Here is a 19,082-nt window from a genome sequence, read left to right on the forward strand (position 1 = left end):
CCAACAAGTGGGGCATCTGTGGGAGAACAGAGAGCTCAGATGCTGACCAAGTATGCAAAGAGCAGATGCTCATTAGGGTGGAGGGGCCTGTTTGGAGTTGAAGGGCATGTGTGTGATAGCCTAATTTGTGTTTGTTCCTGTCTTACTAGGAACATCCTAAGCTCTTAAAATAGTACAAGGTAGCTGTATTATACCGGCAAGAGCTAGTGTTTCATTGTTTCTGGGGTGGTGGGCAGATCAGCATTCCATCTAGCTCACTCTGTGTCTTGGGGAGAGTCATTTATCCACCAGACTCAATGAAGAGCAATGATTGGGGTCAGGCAGTAAGGAGTGTGAAGCAGACACTAGGGAACAAACTTGAATGAATTTCCAAGTTAAAGTTCAAGGGTCCCTAGTATACTTTAGTAATAACACTAGTCCAATAAACTATGTGTTTGAGTGTGTGTTGTGTGTCAAGTGCTAGGTTCAGTGATGAGCAGGTAATGATGTACAAGGTGAGCAGACATGGTCAATGTCCTCAGTGAACTTGGGATCTAATAGGGACCTGTGGTACAATGGTGACACTGTCACCTAGCACAGAGCATTAGTAACCACTATGACAACTTCCCTGTAACCACAGTTGGCCCTGTTTTCACAGTTAAGTAAACAGAGAGTATGACAGTTGAATACATTATCTGTGTCATAGGCAGGTGGGAACAGGGTCTTAAGTCTCTGCAGTGTGGATCTGAACAGTCTTTCCTATATCAATCCCCCTCTCCACTTAGCTCAAGTCCCCTTGGCATATACTTCCAGAGTCCCCTGTACTTTTTCTAAGGTCGTGCTTTGAATATGGCATTTCTATTTTTGCACAGTATTGTAGGGGAGGGAGCTTAACAAAATGGCTGCCCATCAGCCAGGCTTATCATGCGCCAGTAACACATGACCTCAGGATCTCCACGGCTTACAGTAATAAATGTTTCTTGGCCTTGCCACATGTCCATTTCTTCTCTGACCTTCTCTCTTTTCTGCAGCATCTTGCCCAAAGCAGCTGGAAAAACAAAGCTTACTCTTCATCTGCATGTCATCAATCTTCCAAAAGCAGTCTAGAAGCCATTGCCATCTTTATGGTCTCCAGTGATGGCTTCCTCACTGTGGCCCTTTTGGCTCCAAAGTCAGTGTCTCATATTTTAGGGTTTGACCTTACCACTCATCTAGGATCAGTTTCTGTAGGCTGGTGAACTTGGCAGTTTACAGCTGCCAGAGCTACCTTCTTGTTCATGTTCACCATGGGTCAGCCTCACCCATCTGTGATTCTGCAGGATCCAGGGCAAAAAGGGAGGAGATAAAAATCCCAATCTCCAGGAAGGTGGCAGTGGAAGAAGCTGTCGACATGTAGAAGAGGGGACCTAATGAGGGTCCCCTAGGCACGGGAGAGAGGCTGTGAGTCCCCACTGTTACTCTTTAACAGAGCAGTGTGTCTGCCAGATCTTGGACTTGAACCTCCAAAATTGAACTTAATAAAATTCTCCCCACCCCCTGCGTGTGTATGGGGGAGGGGTGTTACTCTATAACATATGGAGCTGGAGGAGGGGTGATGGGTCACATAATAGCTCTGAAAACTGATTAGATATGCATGCATCATAGTGGTCACAGATAAGAAGCCACATCTAGAGTCTAGACAGCCACATGTGGGACACAACTTTAGAGGGGGACTCAAGGGTACAAGGAGGAGAGGACATTTCTGTGCTCTCTGATAGTAGTAAATCTAAGCTAATGATCCCATCCCAGTAACAGCGCCACAGGCCAGTTGGCCACTCTCCTGGGTTCACAGTGGGAGGCTCTCTCTGTTCAGTCCCAAGTTCAAAGACACCAGCTCCACCACCACCCCCACCCCCACCCCCGCTGATCTGCACGCATGCAACTTTGATTGTCCAGAGTCTAGACAGACCTGCAGGTGCTTCCAGAGTTGCCTGTAGCCCAGCATTAGGCCCCAGGGGTATCTTTACTAAAAGACTGTAGAAAGTGTTGAGATGTGTTAACAGGGAACAGTGTGAAGCCACAGCTCTCGATTACCAGTGTGCTGTCTGCAGTCTTCATGATGACTCTCCTTATCTCCCCACATACAAGTGTGCTACACACTTCTATGGCTTTGATCTGGGCAAATTACCCCCACTCTAGCCTATACTCAAACTTCGTCATTCATTGGCCTCCTTGGGTGGAGTTCATCCCCTCAGACCTGGGCCATCACAACACTCTAACCAGTCCCCTGCTACAAGCCTGGCCAGGGTGGTATTTTAGACATCTTGCTACATAGGCCTCTCTCCCATGCCTAAGGGACCCTCATCAGGTCCCCTCTTGTACATTTCCACGGCTTCTTCTGTAGCTAGCTGTTCAAGGAAGGAGACTGTCTAGCTCCTTTGTGCTTTGGGGCCTGACATTTTAGAAGAGGGTTACCGAGTTGATTGAGATCATCCCCCATTACAAGCCTCTCCCCATGAGGCTCATGGGCTAAAGTCATCCATTCACAGGAGAAATGAGTTCCCAGGAGAGGCGCTGGGTTAGAAGCCTTGCCTTACACATGGCTTCTACTTAGAGAGGCAGCACCGGGAGCTGCAAGGACTTGGTGCTGAGGTTGGTGGTTATAAGGGTGTTTTAGAAGTGACTAACCCCCAACTCCTGATTTATTGGCAGTGTACTGTGACCCTGAGCACTGTAATGAACCTCTGTGTCAAGGGATTAATGACCAATAACCAAACTTTTAAATCAGCCCACCTGTCTGCAGAGGCCTGTGGCTCATCCTTGGGTAAATAGGACAAAAAGCCCATTTCTAATACATTTTCTGGATGTCACAGCGCCACTCTATAAATTGAGACCGAGTAAAGCAAGCTTCCACATCCTCCCTCCTACCCCACCCCTGTCATTTCTATCTTCTCGCCTATGGCTTGACTGACTCACCTACAGGTCAGTCAGACGTGGGGAGGGTGGCACAGACATGGAGAGAGTGGCTTCCTCACTGTGCTGTCGCATGCCCTCATAGAGACCCTGATCTCTGTCAGTGCCTTGTCCTTACTCTGTGACTCTGTTGGCAACACTTAGGGATTTCAGTATTTTAATCTTCAACATACCACTCCTAATTTTGTGTCTACACTTCCCAGGGTCTCCTTAAATGCAGCTAGTTTATCTCAACTGCACACAGAATGTTCTGGAATAAGTCCCTGTGTTAGTAACTTTTCCTTTTGCGATGACCTGCTATGCACTAACTATGAAGTGACTTAAGCACGGAGGTGTTTGTTTTGGCTCACAGGTTGTGGAAACATAATTCATCTGGAGAGGAAGGCATGGTGGCAGGTGCATCCGTGCTGACAGGGGTGTGTAGCCTGGACTCTCTACCCCTTACACCCCTGATAACTTGGTGGAACAGGAAACAGGAAGCAGACAAGAAGTGAGGGTGGACTTTTCAAGGCCTGCCCCCAGTGACCCACTTCCTCTAACAAGTCCCCACCTTTTGAAGGTTCCCAGACCCTCTGAAGCCGCTTCCACCAGCTAGGGACCAACTGTTCAAACACTTGAGCCTATGGGGAATGTTTTACAATCAAACCATGACAATCCCCATGCCTAGCCCCATTCCCAAATCAGTAGTTTATAGGTTTTAACTAAGCTTTTCAGGTGACTGAGATGTAGAGCAAGGGTGGAGACCCTAAGTTTGATGGCACTGGGATCTTAAGGACCCTCTGGCCTCATATACTACACATATGTCTTCTTAGATGGTCAGCCCACTGTTTGGCTTTGGTTACCTCATTTTAACTCTTGCTATCCTATGAGGCTCCCTGGTATATGCCACACCTCACACAGAGCTGGCTCCTCAATCCTGGGTCAGGCTTCAGCAGTCTTCAGAATATTCCTTCCTGGTGTCCAAAGAAATGAGCCTAAGGAGGCTGGGACATCCTAATCTCTGGTATGCCAGGACCTGTCAAACACAGTTGTTTTCTCTTGATTCTAGAGCATACTGTGGAGAATGTTTCACCATGGTTCTCCCCTTTCCCATTCTACCCCTCTCTCCAGTCTCAGGAAGGTGTCAACCAAATGCCACTACTGTCCCTCCATGCCAGAGGCTACATGTGTCTGAGATGCCTCATACTTTAAGGGCCTAGAATCCATAGAGCAACAGTGTTGCCTTGGCAACTAATGGAGGGGAACAAAGGCTCCAATGCCTGTGGCCCAATGATAGGAAGAGGTCCAGTACTTGAACCGTGCCCAGAAAAGTAGATCTCATGGTGGGCTGAATGAGAAGTGTTCCCCATAAGCTCATGCATTGGAACATTTGGTCCCCCGTTGGTTGGTGGCACTGTGTGAGGGAGTTAGGGGACCTTTTAGAGGTGGAGCCTTGCTGGAGGAAGTACATCACTAGGGGCACTCCTAGTTCCCTCCCGCTGCTTCCTGTGTGAGGATGAAAATGTGACCAGCCAGCTTCCAGTTTCATGCCTTCCCTGCCATTATGGGCTTTGTCCCTCTGGAACGATAAGATTAAATTAACCATTTCTCACCCTGCTTGCTGTTTGATCAGAGTGTCTTATCACAGCAGCAGCAGAGTGACTAATACACATCACTAAGAAGCTTCACCACGGATTCCTGATGTGTGTGGAAGGTTCTAGAACTTCCATAGAGGCTACGACATGAAGTGCAGAAACGGGATGATGGTGAGAGGACAGAAAGATCTGCAGATTGGCCATGTCCAAGGAGGCAAAGGGTGGTGGAGGCTGGAAATGGAGGGGAAATCTTTTTAGCCGGTATTTGCAAACTCTAGTTGGCAGGTAAAGGAAAGTTTGCTGAGCCATAGTGTCCGCTGAGATGCCTCCTACAGGGTCTCTCTATGTAGCTCTAACTAGCCCTGAACTCACAAAGGTCTATCTGCCACTGCCTCCTGAGTGCTGGGACCACAGGCGGTCACCTTCACACCAGGCACAGCTGTCATTCCTTTTTTTAAAAAAGCTCTTTGTAAATTTTTGTTCCAACAAAATATCCTACGACACTGAATTATAAGAAAGAAAAAAATCTGCAAGACAGGTTTACGGGAAGGAAACAGGCCATGACCTCAGGCACCTTTCTGATGCCCAGGGCTCAGGGAGAATAGTTGGTAGAAGTAGTCCTGGCTATGCTGTGCTGTTGGTGGCATTGCAGGGAAGCATTGGGAGTGCCCTGGGGAGCCATGTTCTGTTCTGCTAGCACCATCCTCACTGGGAGATGGGCTGGATGGAGGTGGAGCCTAAGATCCAACCCTGGGCTGCTGCCTCAGAAGGGAGATACAGGCCCTGAACTGTCAAGAATTCAGCCTAGCTGGGGACATCCTCCAGGCAGTGAAACAGAATAGGCCTACTGGGATCTTGGTGAATTGTTTTTCTTTTCTTTTCTTTTCTTTTGCAAATTTTTTATTTGAGTTAGAAACAAGATTGTTTTACATGTCAATCCCAGTTCCCACTCCTTCCCATTCTCCCCTACCACCCCACTCCCCAACTAAAACCCTGCCTATCACATATCCTTTCTGCTCCCCCTAGATGGTGAGGCCTTCCATAGAGGGTCATCAGTCTATCATATCCTTGGTCCGGATAGGGCCTAGGCCCACCCCCCGTGTGTCTTGGCTCAGGGAGTATCCATCTATGTGGAATGGGCTCCCAAAGTCCACACCTATGCTAGGGATAAGTACTGAACAACTACAGGAGGTCCTGTAGATTTCCGAGGTTTCCTCACAGAAACCCATGTTCCTGGGGTCTGGATCAGCCCCATGCTGGTATCCCAGCAATCAGTCTGGGGAGTAAGAGTTCCCCAATATTCAGGTCAGCTGTTTCTGTGGGTTTCACCAGCCCGGTCTGGACACCTCTGCTCTTCACTCATCCTTCTCTGCAACTGGATTCCAGTTCAGTTCAGTGATTAATTGTGGGTGTCTGCTTCTACTTCCACCAGCTGTTGGATGAGGGCTATCAGGTGGCATACAAGTCAGTCATCAATCTCATTATCAGGGGAGGGCATTTAAGGTAGCCTCTACTCTGTTTCTTAGATTGTTAGCTGGTGTCATCTTTGTAGATCTCCAGACATTTTCCTAGTGTCTGATTTCTCTGTAAACCTAAAATGTCTCCCTCTATTATGGTATCTCCATTCTTGTTATCTTCCATTCTTCCCCTGACTCAACCTTTCTGCTCCCTCATGTCCTCTGCATCTCTCCTCCCCTTCTCATTCTCCTAGCTTCCTCCACCCTCTTCCCATGCTCCCAATTTGCTCAGGGGATCTTGACCCTTTCCCCTTCTCCAGGGGACCATGTATGTCTCTCTTAGGGTCCTCCTTGTTTACTAGCATCTCTGGCAGTGTGGATTGTAGGCTGGTAATCCATTACTCTATGTCTAAAATCCACATATGAATGAGTACATACCATGTTTGTCTTTTTGTGATTGGGTTACCTCGCTCAGAATGGTTTCTTCTAGTTTCATCCATTTTCCTGCAAATTTCAAGATTCCATTGTTTTTTCTTCTGCTGAGTAGTATTCCAGTGTGTAAATGTACCACATTTTCTCTATCCATTCCTCAGTTGAGGGGCATCTAGGACTTCAAGCTCTATTACAGAGCTATAGTCCTGTAAACAGCTTGGTATTGGCACAAAAATAGACAGGTAGACCAATGGAATAGAATTGAAAACCCTGATATTAACCCACACCCCCACAAACACCTGATTTTTGACAAACAATCCAAATTTATATGATGGAACAAAGAGAACATCTTCAACAAATGGTGCTGGAATAACTGGATGCAGACATGTAGAAGACTGCAGATAGATCCATGTCTATTGCCATGCACAAAACTTAAGTCTAAATGGATCAAAGATCTCAACATAAATCCAGCCACACTGAACCTATTAGAAGACAAAGTGGGAAATACCCTTGAATTAATTGGTACAGGAGACTGCTTCCTGAACATTACACCAGTAGCACAGACACTGAGGTCAACAATTGATAAATGGGACCTCCTGAAACTGAAAAGCTTCTGTAAGGCAAAGGACACAGTCAGCAAGACAAAAGGCAGCCCACAGACTGGGAAAAGATATTCACCAACCCCACATCTGACAGAGGGATGATCTCCAAAATATACAAAGAACTCAAGAAGCTAGTCTCCAAAACACCAAACAATGAAATTAAAAAGTGGGATACAGAACTAAATAGACAATTCTCAATAGAGGAATCTAAAATGGCTGAAAGACACATAAGAAAGTGTTTAACATTCTTAGCCATCAGGGAAATGAAAATCAAAACAACTCTGAGATACTATCTTACTCCTGTCAGAATGGCCAAAATAAAAAACACCAATGACAGTTCATGCTGGAGAGGATGTGGAGAAAGGGGAACACTTCTCTACTGCTGGTGGGAGTGTCAACTTGTACAGCCACTTTGGAAATCAGTGTGGCGACTCCTCAGGAAAATGGGAATCAGTCTACTACAAGATCCAGCAATTCCACTCTTAGGCATATACCCAAAAGAAGCACATTCATACAACAAGGATATCTGTTCAACGATGTTCATAGCAACACTATTTGTAATAGTGAATTATTTTTCAAAACTGCATGTAGCGTTAGTTTCCCTTTCCTCACAGGTGAATGGTATCCGTGTATGTGAAGAAGCCCTAACAGGCACACACAAAAAGAGGGTTCCTGTCTTCTCCCCTCTCCTTTCCCATGCCCCTCCTCTATTCTGGAGAGTCCTGTGAAGGGTGACCCTGTGGCTCATCTGCATACCTTCAGGATAGGAACTCTGGTATCGGGGTCCACCTGCATCCTGCAGGGAATGGCCTTGTCAGAGGTGAAGGACTCAAGCAAAGTCATCCTCCTGCTCTGCGGGTTCTTTGCCCAACCTTGACCCTCCTGCCCTGAGGATAGTAATGTGCAAGCAGGGCTCCATAGGCTCCACAGCTGTCTTCAGCTCAACCATTCATCATTACTCCAGGCCCTGGCCTGGAGAAGGTGATATCACTACTTGTATGAGACCTACAATGCGGATGTTTGTTCTTAGAGTTGTAGGTGATTTTTCTTTCTCCAATAAGCATCAGAATAAAATGCCAGTCAGGTGTGCAGCTCTGCTGAGCTATGCAGGGCTGAGTGAAGAAGGGATGAAATCCATCATTACAGCTGGAGAGGAGCTGAGTGGCCAGTGTATCGTTTGGACACCAGTGGGGGGTTTGTAAAACATCCAGACAGGATAACTGCCTGCCTCTGCCTCTGACAGTTACTGGCAGTATGTTGCTGTCTCAGCATCCTGTGTTCTATTGGTCTTTAGTAAGAGGACCCTTCCATCCTCCAGTGCTTAGTCCAGACCTCGTGGCAGGTCCAAGGGACCATATGGAAGCCAGTCTCCTGGCACTCCCTGGTACATTCCAACCCACTTACTGAAGGGAAGCAGGGAACTAGGTGAGGGATGTGACCTGTCCTGGGTCTGGCTCAGGAGTCATATTACAGTTTAAATCTTGGCTGCTAGTCACTGATGTGTGACTTTGGACACATCATTTAATTCTTCTCAGAGAACTTAATTTACCTCAGTTCTTCATCTGCAAAATGGAAGATAATGGTAATATGGGTAGAAATTCAAAATCTGAAATGTTCCATGATCTGAAGCTTTTTGAGTACTCACACAGTCCCAAACCAGACCTCCTGTGAGAGGTGGCTATGTATAAAAGTGTGTTTAGACTATGTACATAGGGTATACATGAGTCATAAACTTTGTGTTGAGACTTGGGTCCCATCTCCAAAATAATTCTTTATTTCTTTACAATATATGCATATATTGTAAAAATCCTTTTGAGGACCTGAAATCAGAAACACTTTGTTGTTAGCACTTTGGAGATAGAGCACTTAAACCCTGTCCCTGACCTCACAATACCATCAGAATTAAATGAGAGAGTATGTGTGAGTCCCTTCTGCTCCGGTATAGTACAACTACTGATAATTCAGCTTGACTATTAGCAGTCTAAACCATGGCCCACCAGGGACTCATGACAATGATACTTCTGATATTTGGGGCCTGTCAGTTTAACTTTATTGAGAGGTGCTGTGCACTCTACTCCTGGGTACCAGGAACCTCTCCTCCAAGTCACAACTAAAAATATGTCCAGGAACCCTAAATGACCTCTAATAAGCAAAACTACCCCCTAGCCAGCATTGGAGACCACAGCTCTACATCACTTCTTGCTCCCACCCTCAAAGTTCCTCATTGCTCTGAAAGCATGCCCATGCTACTGGACCTGTTGGCATCCAGCAAGGGGCATCTTGCACAAAGCCATCCCCCTATTTTATGTGTTCAGGCCATTTACTGATTCACTGTGCTACTTACTGACTGGGCTTTTGAGATGTCCCAGGGAGGACTGGAGGGTGTCTTCCTTGCCAAATCTGACTCTGTGATCCTCATGCTTCCTGGATCCACTCATCAAGATACACTTTGTTGTTGGCTTTTTAAATAACCAACAATTGTCTGTCACTATCATGATCTTCTGAGCCTCCAGAGCAATAAACAGCTCTGGTGACAGCTGCAGCAGCCTGTAAGTGCACAAATACCTCTCAAAGCATCTCCCCAGGCACTTCAGAACAGCTAAGTGGATAAAACTGATTCCAGCTATTACCTGGGTGGCCACTTGTGTCTGCAGACCCCACCCTGGAGACAAGAGGCAGACTCTGATGATAGAAGTCAGGAAGGGAGGGAAGGACCTGGTCCCTGACTATCCCTCTCTGCAACTTGGTGGCTGAGGCCATGCACTTTTGCATATTCAGGAAAGGCCTCAGGAGCTGATGACTTTTCATTTCTCATTCAAAGTGCAAGAGCTGGAGTAAGCTAGATAGGAGAGAGGGTGGGGTAGGGGAGTAGTTCACATTTTGTGTCAGTGGACTTGGTGATGCTGCTTCCTGGTGTGTGGCTGGCTTCTTCATTACTCTTTTGTTGCTGTGACAAGAAGCTGGCAAGAAACAACTAACTCCAAGAATGAAAGTTAATCTTGGCTCACGATTTGAGGCTATGGCCTGCCATGGTTTGGAAGGCATGGCCAGGGAACATGAAGCCCACAGTCAGGAAGCAAAGAGGTGAAGCTGATGCTCAACTCGTTGTTTCCTTTTTTCCCAGCCTGGGTCTCCAGAGTAAGTCTTCCTTCTCAGTTAAGTCTTTCTGGGAAGCCCCTCACAGACACATCAGGAAGTGTCCCCATGCCACCCCATCCCTCCAGTAATTCTAAATCCCATCCCATTGACAGACAGAGAAGATTGCCTGTCCCACCCAATCTCTAGGCTTCAGCCACACAAGAACTACAGCTTTCTCACCTCTATATCCCAGAACTGAAGTTGGAGACTTATTTCTTATTTGGATTTACAGATAAATGTCATGCTTAGCTGTAGAACCACTGAAGATCCTAAGCCCTCCCACTATCAAATTCTTCCAAATGAACTAGAATTCTCAAAAGATCCTCAGCTTTCCTTGGTGCAGCCTAGACACCCAGGCCACAGACTTGGACATCCTTGGCCTTGCAATAGAAACTCAGATCTCAACCATGGTCATCTGACAAGACATCCTTGTCTCTTGCATTCTGGTTACATCTCCATGTTGAGCTGGGCATTGTACCTTTTGCCTCTGCTTAGAACTCTGGTTATTATAATCCTTCACCTCTGTAATAAGAGCAATCAGTAAGGCTGATGGTTTTGATGTCTTCAGTCCTGGATTGACTAACCCAATAAACTGTAAGATGATATTAGAGGATTGATTTTGGCCATAATACTTGTCTCTTTGTCTCCATCCCCTTCTTCCCTTAGAGGCTGCCCCACGGCACACTTCAGTGGGCTCCCATGTTCTCTGTCTTCTAGTTGGATTTTTGCTAATAGTCATTTTGCTAATGACTTTATGGAAGACCAGAATGGGTTGGGAAAAAGAGGCATTTTCTTTTCACATCTCAGGCCAAGGCTGCCCTAGTAAAAATCTGGGTGCCAAGGCTCTGGTGCACTTCCCTGGTAGATGGTACATCACACATTTTGACATGCTCATGGCTAGAAACAGCACAAAACAGGAGTCATGTGTGGCTTTGCTGAGATAAAACTCTTAGTTGCTGAGGTTGGGCTCTGGGGCTTTGTTCCCTCACCCTTCTCCTTTGCTGGTATTCTCTGCATCCCTTCACTTTTAGTAAGCTATAGCTGTAAGTCCTCATTAAATAGGAGTGTAGACTGGGGTTTCCCAGAATACCCTCCAGGCCAACAGTACTTGTCCCTTTAGGATGATGCTTGCTATCCCCTGCTGTATACAGTCTTAGTAGATATGGAAATTCTGTCTTTCACCTCCCAGCCCCCAACCCTAAATGTTCCCCAAAGGCAGGGCCTGGGCCTTTGTGCTCTGTGTCTCCTGGCCAAGTGCAGTATCTAGCACAAAATATTTATGAAGGAAGTCAGCAAGTCTGCACATAATGGATTCAAGAGGTACTTTCAAAGCTGTGGGTGGTAAAATCAATTTAAAAGGTTATGGCCAATGTTTTTCAATGCAAGAATAGAATGGAAAATATCAGGGTGTGCCGTGCAGTGAGGGCAAGTTTCATTTCTTGAAAGTTTTGTCTCCGTACTACATGTGAACCAAATGCTCTCCAGGGTCACAAACTGAAAGGGTTTCCTGCTGTCCACTGCCCTAGTTGCACATCTGAAGGTCACTGGATATAAAAACTGGGGTCTTCCCTTACCAAGGACTGTCTGCCAGTTGTCTGGTGACAATGGCCACCTAACCTCCCTCTCTCTGGCCACTGTTATTTGACCTGTTCCTCCTCCTCTTCACTCCAGAATGTGTACTACACAAGCAGCCAGCAGATCCACGTGGGTGTCCTGAGCCCCACTGTTGATGACGACGACAACCGATGTCTGGTGGACGTCAACAGCCGGCCACGGCTCATCGAGTGCAGCTATGCCAAGGCCAAGAGGATGAAGCTGCACTGGCAGTTCTCTCAGGTAGTGGTCACTGTAGGGGTGGGGCTCCTCCTTGGGGCACTGTCTCAACCACTTGTGAAGAGCAGTCCCTACATGAGTGACCATGGAGCTTTCCTTTCTCTGGTCTCTATCAATTTGGAGGCCTGTATTTAACTTTTTACCTTTGCTTGGCCGCTATGTCTCTCATTATGAAGTAGAATCCCCGAGAGCTTCCCACCAGAGGGAGTCTGCTGTTAGGGTCAGCTTCTGCCTGAGGTTGGGGACACTGGCCTTCTAGGCGGTAAGGTGGCTGATTCTTACTTATAGGACATGAAGGAGCACCACATGCTCCTGGAACTCCAGAGTGCCTGGGCACCTGAACACAAGAATCAGAGGAGGGCAGGAGGGACTGTCAACACTCAGGAGACTAAGTAGCAAAAGCCAATGATATCACTCAGACCTCCCAGCCAGTTGCTTCTGCCATGAGGAAGGATGCTGGCAGGGCAAGACAAGGAACTTTGATCTAATTACTATCCCCTGCTTGGGGGTGGAAGATTCTGGTAAAGGGTGGGTGGGTAGGTGGGTGGGTATCATATTCTGTGGACACAAGGCATCTTTGGCCTGTGGCCTGGGCACAGAAACTAGAGGTCTTTGAGAGAGCCATCCTTGTCTTAAGTGAGTGGTGGAGGTCAATACTAAGCAAGTTCAAATCAAGGTCATAGACTTAGGTGCTAGTTAGAGACTGGGAATGAGAGCCTGAGCCAGAAAAGCAGATGGGAAGGTGATTTATAGAGAACCAAGGGGGTTCAACACAAGCAGGTAGAGGGTGCTTTGACAGCTCTAGTGGTGGAATTGGGCCTGCAAAGATGTAGGGTTCGATGAAAAGAACAAGGGACAGGAGACTATGTTAATTCCCACCATGGTGCCTTACCAACCATTGTCATACATCACTTCCAGTAGGAATAACACACCTTGCCTATGACTACTCATAAAACACCACAAATTCCCTTTTATAGTTCTAATCATGGCATTATATGGGAAGTACCCCCCCCTTGAAGATCAGGGTTGGGACTCGGGTGTGACATTGGACTCTTGTTTCTTCCTACTTCATCTCCTGTTGAAGCCCTAGGTTCCCCAGTCATGCCCTGTTGCTGATCAACACTGTACCTGGCAAGACACTTGTCCCTGCTAAAAGTCTGCCGCAGAGACACACAGAATGGAGCTTCCCTCCCTCAGGTTCACAGGCAGAAGAGGCTCAGTGGTGTGACTGGGGAAGACATTTGAGGTCTTAGTGTGTGTGGAAAATATGGCTGGGGTTTCTTGTCTCATGCCAGGAGCAAAGCAAGCTTCTAGGCTGAGGGACAAGAAGCAGGGGATATACCCCCTCCCCCGCACCGCCAGGGAAGTGGGTGGGGCTGACTTTGCTAGGATGAAAACAGATTCAGGGCCTTTGGCAGTTATACCACAGTCTATGGAAACTAGTCCCTACTGCATTCAGCTAGGTCTCCAGGCCCCCAAGGTTCAGCTCAGAGGGGTTCAGGAAGTTAGGGGAACTGGGGATGGTGGTGTTAAACCTCTGGAAAGCTCAGGCTTCCAGGATCTCAGCCCAGGACCGCGGTCACCCCAATCACCAGGCAGATTCGAAAGCTTTATGCAAACTGCACGAGGCTTTATTGTTGTTTAACGAGCTAACCCCATGTTAGCTCGGGTCTTTCATCCATCCACCATGGGATGGCTACAAAAGACAGCTCAAACGGGCTGCATAGAGATCTTGTAGGGCAGTATAAGGGGAGTGTCTAGGGGTATGCACAGGCTCAGGATTGGTGTGCCTCCAGGCTTGGAGGGCTTGCCCTGTGTTGATTGGCCAATTGGTTGTTATGGCCCATAGGCCCTCCCAGGGTGGGCCTGTGTGTCATTGCTGTGTACTTGTCTGTAAAGCACACCCAGAGCCATAAAGCATAGCACCACCAGCTAACTTCTGATTGGTTCCTTGCCACGAAGCAGGCATCTGACTTTCTAGTGACTAGGACAAGGTCATGGCAATCACGTGTTACTGTCATGGCTGCTGAAATGGGGAGCTGGTCCCTTCAGTGGCTTTTCGGAAGACAGGGTACTGGAACTTTGCAAGTGTTCCACTTGACAGAGGGAATAGCATGAGTCAGAGGTGAGCCATCAAACCTACACCGAGTCACAGTGTTCAGATGGGTGTGACCTGATCCTGGGGGGTGCATAGTTGGGAGTTGCCAGAGCAGAGGATGGAAGAAACACTGGGCCTCATCATGGAGGATACCAGAGACTGGGAGGCTGTACAGCCCCTGGGTACATTTAGGTCTAGGCTTTCAAAGCCCCCTCTGGTGGAGTTTGGGGAGATGGGTTAGAAGTTTCAAGAAAGGAAGAGACAGGATGAAGAGTTAGCAGGAGGCTGAAATGAAATTGGAAAATTTGATTTCTCAAGTTCCTCTCTACCATGACCTTGAGGGCCCTGGGGATTCTGGCCTGCCTCAAGGCCACTGCCCAGGCAGCATCTGGGACTGACCCAAGGCTCTCAGACTCTGGCCCTTGAACTAGTTGTGTTTATAAGTGTGGCTGACTCCTGAGATGGGTGAGCATGTGGCTCACCTCCCTGAAGGCATGAGGACAGCTGCTTCTAGACTGTCTTGCCATAGCCTACGGGAGTCACAGGCCAGAGGGTGTCCTGGGCCCTGGGAACTTGCATCACCCAAATGTGACTGTTCCTTTTTCACAGACTCTCCCAGCTCCCATGTCAGGCTTTGATCCTGTAGAAACTCTGGAGACATCTCTGTCTGTCAGTCTGTCTTAGCCTCAAGACAAAACCATCTCACAGTGAGGTCCTTCCTCCCTCCATTTCAGAAGGTAGTCTCAACCAGGCAGCCTCACAGGACTCCTACCTGAATAGACTCATTGACCAGCCAAGCAGACAGTCCTGATGTGTAGCACTCTGGGGGGCCAGGCAGTTTTCAGCCACTTTAGCATATGTCTAATTAAAACTCTCCAGGTGCTCTGGCAACCACATCTTTGATCCCTCTACCAAAGGGAACTGTTTGGAAATAATATCTTTAAATTCCTAGTTTGCAAACCCAGAACAGTCACTTCCGATTTACTATTCAATAATGACTAGATGTGCAATATTTGCTTGATATAAAATGATCAATTTTTATCAGGAGACCTGGAATCCATCCATCTACTATTCATTGATGAGGGAATCACTACTCACAAGGCCAAAGGAAACCAGGAACCTCTGAAATGATTAAAGTCTCGTGTTTGAGCTTGGGAGATAGCTCAGTCAGTAAAATGCTTGCTGCACAAGCACAAAGACCTGAGTTTGACACTCAGTACCCACATAAACAAACAAGCGAATGAATGTGGCAGTGCAGGCTTATAATCTCAGGGCTGGGGAGACTAGCCTGCTTAGCTGAATCAGTAAGCACCAGTTTCAGTGAGACGCTATCTCATGACTGCCACACATGTACACACACACACATAGTCTTGTACTTGGGCTAATTTTCTTGTAACACATTTTAATCTTTGCAAATTATGCAGTGACCTGACCAACTAGAATATTCTGCTGCAGAAGCTGAGATGGAAGATTTCTGTGGGTGCATTTTGAATCTCTTTTCTGGTTTCAAAGTATGCATTATTTACTCTCCTAAGGACCACATCTAAACTTCACGGATACACTGAATTAATTTAAAAATAATTCAGTGGGATTCTCATAGGTTCTACACAAAAAAAGGCATTTGCATATCTCTGTTCCATCTCATACCTTGGTTTTCTGTTTAACAAATAGTTTGTGCCCCCTCTAACCTCTGCAAGCCCTTCTGAATTTCCAATGCTTCTGGCTGAACTTGAGACACTGTTAGACACAGACATCCTGAAACCACATTTGATGAAAACATCTCCTGGCAACGCTGATGTACAGGGCTCTGATGAGCAATTTTCTGATGATGAACATTCTTTCTTTCAGTCGTTCATCAAACATTTATTGAGCACAGAGGTTTGGCAGGGGGGATGCAGACGTGAATCAGACAGGGCTTCTGCCCTCAAGGAGCTCAGGGGCATGTAAACACACAACAAAACAGGCTGATGAGTGCAAAAACAGAGGGCTGTGCAGGCCTCTGGGAGCCTGGGGTGACTGGCTGTATGTGCAGAACTCAAGGATGGACTCATGTGTGCAGCTTGTTTGATCTGACTCTTGAAAGCTTGTACAGACAGTTCCTAGATGGAGGGAGGCAAAAGAGCACCCCAAACAGAATCTCTGCCTAGGCCAAGGCCAAGCAAAACCCAGCATCCTTTCAGAAAATGTATCTACTGTGTGGGGTGGGGGTGGAACTTAGAGTGTGATGACCAGGTGGGAAGAGAGGTTGTTAACACCCAACTCCAGACTTTACCTTAAATCAAAGGGAGGCTCTGGTGAAGCTCTTAAGCAGTGTTGGTCAAATTCCATTACTATAACAAGAAGGGAGGGTTTAATGCATAGTTCTTGTCAGCTCAGCTCTATTGACAGCCTCCTGTAGGGTGATATAGCCATGGCTAGAGATGGGAGCTCACAACAAATCAGGCCTCAGGCTCTCTTTATTATTACTAAAGAGATTTCACAGTATCTAACACAAGGGTTCCACAGAGGACAAGGCCCTCAGTGACCTAAGGACCTCCCAGTAGGCTCCACCACTGCAACACCACCATGCCAAAGACGCAGACATCAACACAAGGAAGACATAGCAGCATCTGTGATGAGATCTGAAGATACCCAGGGCAGCTGGTGGGTGTCCCCAGTGGAAGAGGGGAGGCTGAAGACTGGGGAGTGAGGTAGGAAAGGGGCTGTCCTATCATGCCCAGGATATAGGGGAGATTTGGTTGCCATGAAGGCAGTAGCTAGGGAGGATTTTGAGAGACATGTCAATGCTGTGTGGGTTACAGTGATGGATTAGTGATAATGGCTGGGTGGAGGGACAGGTGGGATGGGATTAGTAAACCGTGATAACATCTAGCTCTGGACTTGAACAACAGTTAGTAAGGTGACCAAAGTCACTCCCTCAAACAAATTCCTCTCAAAAATAACCGACATTTCCATCCACACACACTGAAACCTCCTTCACCATGGGAAATGGTAGCTATTAGTTGCTTTCTATGAGTTTTCTAACTCCCATCTGCCCCATTAAAGAAATCCCCAAACTGACTATCTCCTAGTATTATAAATTCCTATTAATTATAAGTGTACAACTTTCAATCTCCTGAGAGTTCCCTTCAGTTTAGGATTTAGAGGACATTCTAAGACACCAGTATAGCATTAGTGAAAGAGTATTAACATGGCTGAGAGTCCAGGGTCACCCTCAGGAAGCCCCACATCCCAGCCCTGGATTTGCTGCATTCGGGAGGGACTTGTCAGTGAGAAGAGCTGAAAAAGTGAGGAAATGCCCTAGGAGATCACAGAGCCCAGCTCACCTGCCAAGGGACAGTTGCCGGGGTCTAAAGTGGTAACCTGATATGAGATGAATATCCTGCTGAAAAACTAAAGCTATCCCCAGAAGCCCTTCTAACCTTGCCTGTGAATTCCTCCACTCAAGGGAGGAGGAGCCTTTGACTTTCCCCAGCTCTGTCCCCAAGTGCTGTCAGCACATCCAGCCTTGAGAACCTTTTGTGCTGAAAAGAAAAGGCTTTAATCGGGTGTTTCATTATGGCTCAGGGAGAAAGCAGCTTTTCATTTGCAGGTCATAGGAAAGGGTGCAAGTGGGACTGTCCAGTTTCAAGGACTGACAATGCTTTGTTTAGACCCTGTTTTCTTAGTTATTTTTAAAATTGGAGCAATCAGCATTTTCTTCTTCCTTCTCTTCCTGCAGAGATCAGGGACAGGAGCAGATGTGATTGCTCAGCTCCCAGAACGGCATGAGATTTTTAAATGTATCAAATATTTATATAGCACATATAATGTATAAGACACTATGCTAACCTTTTAGAAATACTACTTTGAAGCCATGGTGGGGCTAAGAGGCACTTCCTAACATTATCCCCATTTTAGAGATGAGGAAACCAAGGCACAAACAAGTTAAGTAGATGTTAGAGGTCAGACTTAAGAATGCTGTCTCAAGAGCCCACACTGTAAATATCCACACCAGGATAGCTCTGTCTTTGTCCAGAACAGTTAGAAAGAATTTGAGGCTGGGGTTTCCTTGCTGAGGCAGGCATGTGTGAACTGACAGGACCACAGCAACCTTGGCCAACTCTCCAGACACCTGTGTCTTTGGACTCCTCTCTATCTATCCTTGGTTACTTGATGTTTCAAATACCTATCTCCAGCCAGTTCCCCCATCCAGCTATTCTCAGGCAGAGTCTTACTTAGGCTTAGCTGAGTCCCCTTGATGTAAGAAAACACCAAAGTGCATATTGAACACAGTAAGCATTGAATATTCATACTACACAAAGACTGCTTTACTCTACAAAACACCTAATCTTGGGGTTTCTGTAACTAGGCCTAATGTCCTGCCCAAGCTTTGAAGTATTTGATTACCAGTCATTAAGTACTTAACCGGAAACTTTGCAGCTGGCTGAGCTTAAAGCCCAAGACCCACAGGGCTGCTTGCCCTTCGAAAGTTCATTAGCAAGGAAGATGGAATAGGAGCTCTGAGGTAAGCAAAGGAGTCAACGAATCTAGGATCTGGTGCACAGCTGGCCTTAGATGTACCCCAAGTACAAGGAAGGCCAGCCCAGACATCCTAAAGGCTCTTAGCCAGGGACACAGGCCAGGTGTTTCCTAAAAGAGGGTCACAAGTGCTGTTGATCCTTGGGAGCTGGACCTGAACAGTGCTGCCATTAGGATGGCACTTGGGACTGAAAGGGACACATTTTCAGGCCATGGCTCAGACCTACTGAATTGGAAAGCAGGGTAGTGCCAGGGTTTCCCGGGCACTCTGGTGACCCTTCTCTCCAATGGGACAACCCCTGGACTTCAAGCCCAGTCCCACCACTTGCTAACCAGGAGCCTGGACCAGCTCCCCAAGCTCTCAACTTCAGTCTCTAGTGTTATGTAATGAGAAATCTTCATTTCTGCCCCTAAGGGCTACAGTGAGGACGACACCTTAGCATGTACCTCCTAGGTAGGGTAGGACTAGTTTGGTGCTATCTGACCCATACCTAGC

At 47.0% G+C, this 19,082-nt stretch overlaps 1 protein-coding gene across 3 annotated transcripts in view; it reads left to right on the forward strand.

Moving 5' to 3' along the window:
• Galnt18 (polypeptide N-acetylgalactosaminyltransferase 18) overlaps positions 1 to 19,082 on the forward strand; it is a 309,335-nt gene that overhangs the window by 283,926 nt on the left and 6,327 nt on the right. For all 3 annotated transcript variants that reach the window (XM_035441322.1, XM_035441323.1, XM_035441324.1), the window contains one exon: positions 11,806 to 11,970. In XM_035441322.1, the coding sequence (XP_035297213.1) occupies positions 11,806 to 11,970 (165 nt within the window). The remainder of the gene's footprint in view (positions 1 to 11,805; positions 11,971 to 19,082) is intronic.

Source organism: Cricetulus griseus, chromosome 3, assembly GCF_003668045.3.
Source record: "Cricetulus griseus strain 17A/GY chromosome 3, alternate assembly CriGri-PICRH-1.0, whole genome shotgun sequence".
Taxonomy (NCBI): domain Eukaryota; kingdom Metazoa; phylum Chordata; class Mammalia; order Rodentia; family Cricetidae; genus Cricetulus; species Cricetulus griseus.